Genomic DNA, 3,970 nt, shown 5'->3' with positions numbered 1-3,970 from the left:
CCCACATGTATCTTCAAAGTGAAAACACACCGCTCTCTCGCTTCTCCTCCATCAAACTGCAAGCGAATTTAACCCAACGCTCTCGCCCCGCAGCTTCCTTCCTCAACAACCACTAAAACCTCTACCTCTTCCAGTCATAATTCCATCCGTCCTTACTAGGCCCCTCCGTCTGCATCCTACCATACTCAATCGGTATCTGGTCCGTGAAGACGCCTCTTTTATTCATTGAAATGCGGAACAACTTGCCACCATCCCCTGCTCCCGTTCGTAGCTCCTCGCACGCATCCCGCATGCTGTTCCACTGGCGTTCGAGCTCGAGCTGGCGTGCCTCACGCTTCTTGGCGCAGTAGAGTTGCCAGGCACGGTGGATGGTCCAATGGCGCAGGTAGCGGTTGCGGGAAAAACGGAGGGGCCGTGGTGTTAAGGGGTGATAAAGGAAGTAGCGGATGAGTGCTGGAGTGGGCAGACACATTAGTATTCTAGTTGCGAGGGTTTGAAGGTCAAGTCCGGATACAGAGACGGAAGAAGAAAGGGAAGCTCTGGGAAAGTGAACAGAGAAAGGAGAGGAAAACCAATTGCCAAATGTGCCTTCACCCCAGCCCCAAATACAAGGCCAACTTCAACAACTGGCGTTTTATTTTCTTTCCACTGCATCTTGTATTTTGGGCGCCGGGGGTAAAGGTATATATATAGGTGGCAGTTGGCCCTCTATCATCCGTAACCCGTTCAACCCTTCTAGCCTAGTAGAATATAGGACTAGATATGTATATAATCTAAATCTACTTACTAACGCGCTTATCAATCACTTTCTTCCCTTTCCGCGCAGATAGCACAGGGCCGGCGGAAAATGGTCGCGAAAACACTGAAGTCCGCAGCTCACCGCACAACCTGCTCGATAGCGGTGCTTGCAAGAATGATGAGGAGCTCAATGGGGAGGAAGCAAAGGATGCTGATGAACGGGCAATTGGGATCTTGAAGACGCTCGCGAGTGACGCCAGGACGGGAGATAGTTGTTGTCTCATTGTGGTTCGGATATGGTGGATTCGAATAGGTATTTATTGCGGTTCGGTCTGTGGAGGCGGAGCCAGGATTTTTTTTCGGCGGGCTTTGTTCAGGTAATTTGATCCTTTCTGGAAGAAAAACCAGCAGAATAAATAGCTTTGTCCAGGGCAGACCCGCTTCCGCGCTTATCTTCGTTGAATTTGTACAACGCGGAGGAACACTGCGTGGTGGATATTGTAATAGCATCCATCAACTTACATGGAGGTGAGGCTCAATGAAATTTGGGATGTTGCTGGGCGGCGGGAAGGATGGCGGATGCTGGTTGGGCGGATTAGCCGCTAGACGCCGCACTCAATCTAGAATACTGTACGACCACCTTCCAAGGTTCATATGAACGGAGTGGAAACCGATAGAATTTTGGACGCTTTTTTTGTATTCATATAATCTAGATGCAATAGAGAGATATCGTAGTGACCTAATTATACACAACAAAGGAAAAACTTCAAAATGGATACAATCTACTCGTACTCTGCCAATTGGACATTATCGCAAAAGCCATTCATGTCTTGAATGTTGAGGCAAAATCATCATCCCACGCCTGCCAATAAGAAAATAAGTAACTCGCCTACCAAACATGCCATGGCCATGTCCCACAATGTATCGTGACGGTCAGCGGTTTGGTTCAGGATTAAAAAGAAATAAATAAAGAATAGACCGGAAAATAGCATCCTCACTCTGAGGAACGTGATGAGGGCTGAAGAAACAGATTTTCGCCTCTGATTTAAGATAGGTAGGTAGGCGCGTATGTATCTGTATCAAATTTCGCATGGTAGTTATTGATGCGTAATTATTAGGATCATTATTTCGACTCTCCCCGCCCCACAGCCTGCTTCTTCGTCCGATCATAATTGAGCACCTTTCTTTTCCGGTGTGCGTTTGCCAACTTCCATCGACAATATAATACCAGCGCATCTTTCAAAAGTACAAAGAGGCAGCCTCCTACAACACTCCGTCCCCATCTACTTTGCAGCAAGCCATATCTGCTCGCCTCCAGTATAGGCGAAGAAGACGTTGCCACTGATGGGACTGTCGTCCAGGCTTTCGGCAATGCCATCTTCAGCACGCCACCCATCGACGCTGAGATGACCGGGAATAGCAGTGCACCCAGAACCGTGTCTGCAATGTTGCTCGTATCATGAATTATTGCCTCTTGTCGCCGGCCAAGTATCTGGTTGCCTTGCTCAGCGCCTCCTGCTTCTTGGTTTTGGGCAGCTGCACCGTCATCAGGAAGGTCCTCGCCGCCTGCTCCCGCTACCACGGGCATATTGTCAATGTCATCATTTCCTCCACCCCCAAGTCCGACTTGTAGCTCTAAATCAATCTCCATGAGGATATCGCCATTCCCTCCGACCGCTGCGCCGCCACGGTCACCATCCTGCTGTCCGTCAGCACCAGCTTCTCCCGAGCGCGGCTGTACCTCTGCAATCCACTTCTTCTCCAGTTTCCCAAAAACCTTCTCGTAAATCATACTATAAAAGCTCTTCACATATGGCAGTGCTGCAAACGTCATCGCAGCGCTGGGCGGCCAAAAATCCATCTCCAGCTCCTGGCTGCCAGGCTGGTGCGTGGCAAAAAAGAGAACGGGTATAGCAGGTAGCAGACCCTCCGCATACTTCGTTCTCGAAAGTATAAGCACGACGGGTATGAGGGGTAATCCAATATTCAACCGCGGATTCCACGTCGATTCGTTCCGGCTCTGGAAAATCCGCTTCGCATCGTCCGAGCCAAAAGTTAGGTATACAGAGTACACCCCATGCGCACAGCAGCCTGCCCACAGAGTTCCAGCCAGCGTACAGATCATGCCTGGTAACACAAGTCGGCCCGCCAGCCGCTCAACAGCCCGCACCAGGTCGACGACAAGGCTTCGCGGACGCGAGATGACGATTTCGGACTTGCATTGGGGACAGAGCATTTTGGCGGGATGTCTGTTTCGTTTTCGAGAGTTTGGGTTCTCGAGGTCGGCGAGCCAGTCAAGGAGACAGGCTTCGTGGGCTGTCAGGGCGCAGGGACATGGTGATCGCCACTCTGTGTTCAATGGGGTATCTTCGGTTTCATCGGTGTAGCAGATCCAGCACTTGCGCGGCTCGGAGATTACGGTGGGGGCTTCAATAGTGGCGCTTTGTTGTATTCCGTCTGGTGAGGAGTTATCCATGATGGAAGGCTCTTGGTTTTGTTGACCTGGCTGTTCTTGTTGCGGTGATGCATTCGATAGCTGTTGCACGGGCTCTATATCTCCGACCCCCGAAGCCTTCGAGACGTTAGGAAAAACGTCTAGGCGTTCGACAGAAGCGCTTGTATGGAGGGAGGAATCCGTCTCGGATTGAGGAGGTTCTCTGCTGCTAGCTGATGAAGCGCTGTCAGATATCTGATGGGACGCAGAAGGGAGCTGCCTTCCCGCAGGAGATTGTGGGGGCAATGATGCCATCGTATGTGTTATTGCGGCTTTTGCGGCTGTGTTCAAGTTCGCAGCGCATAGAACGTCTTCATTTCATTTAGGCGATTAGAGAACATGATTGAAGCTTGCCAGCTTGGCCACTCAAACAAATGGACGTCAGAGGCGAAAATATGTCACGTGACTAGGAATTGTATCCATTAATTTACCTCGGTCTCTTTTTAGAACAGCGGAGGGGTTCTCACACAAATGATTGAAAAAAAAAAAAAAATAAATAAAACAAAAAAAAGAAACAGGAAATTTGGAAATATAAATATAGAATATTTTAATGGAATAGCATGTGCTGCATGCCATCAAATTGGGTGCTCGTGGTTAATCTCATTTGCCGAAATTCGCTGTGAAAAAATCAGCTTGGAAAAAAAAAGTACCTATATACAACTCGCCAAAAGGAACAGATACCGGCTGCTCAATGGATCAATATGTCGTCGTCTCGTAATGTCCTTGTCCGGGAAACAT

General features: G+C 49.3%; 2 protein-coding genes across 2 annotated transcripts in view; both read right to left on the bottom strand.

Moving 5' to 3' along the window:
* HCAG_00106 (predicted protein) overlaps positions 1-1,022 on the bottom strand; it is a gene marked incomplete at both ends in the record, with an annotated part of 1,177 nt that extends 155 nt beyond the window's left edge. The window contains 2 exons of the mRNA XM_001543010.1: positions 157-453; positions 788-1,022. Of these exons, the coding sequence (XP_001543060.1) occupies positions 157-453; positions 788-1,022 (532 nt within the window). The remainder of the gene's footprint in view (positions 1-156; positions 454-787) is intronic.
* A 761-nt stretch (positions 1,023-1,783) lies between these two features.
* Positions 1,784-3,214, bottom strand: HCAG_00105 (conserved hypothetical protein; the record flags this gene model as incomplete). Its single annotated transcript, XM_001543009.1, has 2 exons — positions 1,784-1,812; positions 2,026-3,214. 2 exons carry the CDS (start codon positions 3,212-3,214, stop codon positions 1,784-1,786), a joined length of 1,218 nt encoding a protein of 405 aa, XP_001543059.1.
* Between the last annotated feature and the right edge of the window lie 756 nt (positions 3,215-3,970).

The sequence above is a fragment of the Histoplasma capsulatum genome, genomic scaffold, assembly GCF_000149585.1.
Source record: "Histoplasma capsulatum NAm1 scaffold_1 genomic scaffold, whole genome shotgun sequence".
NCBI classification, from domain to species: Eukaryota; Fungi; Ascomycota; class Eurotiomycetes; order Onygenales; family Ajellomycetaceae; genus Histoplasma; species Histoplasma mississippiense.
The sequence above is the reverse complement of the archived record's forward strand: the minus strand, read 5'-3'. Positions and strand labels throughout refer to the sequence as shown.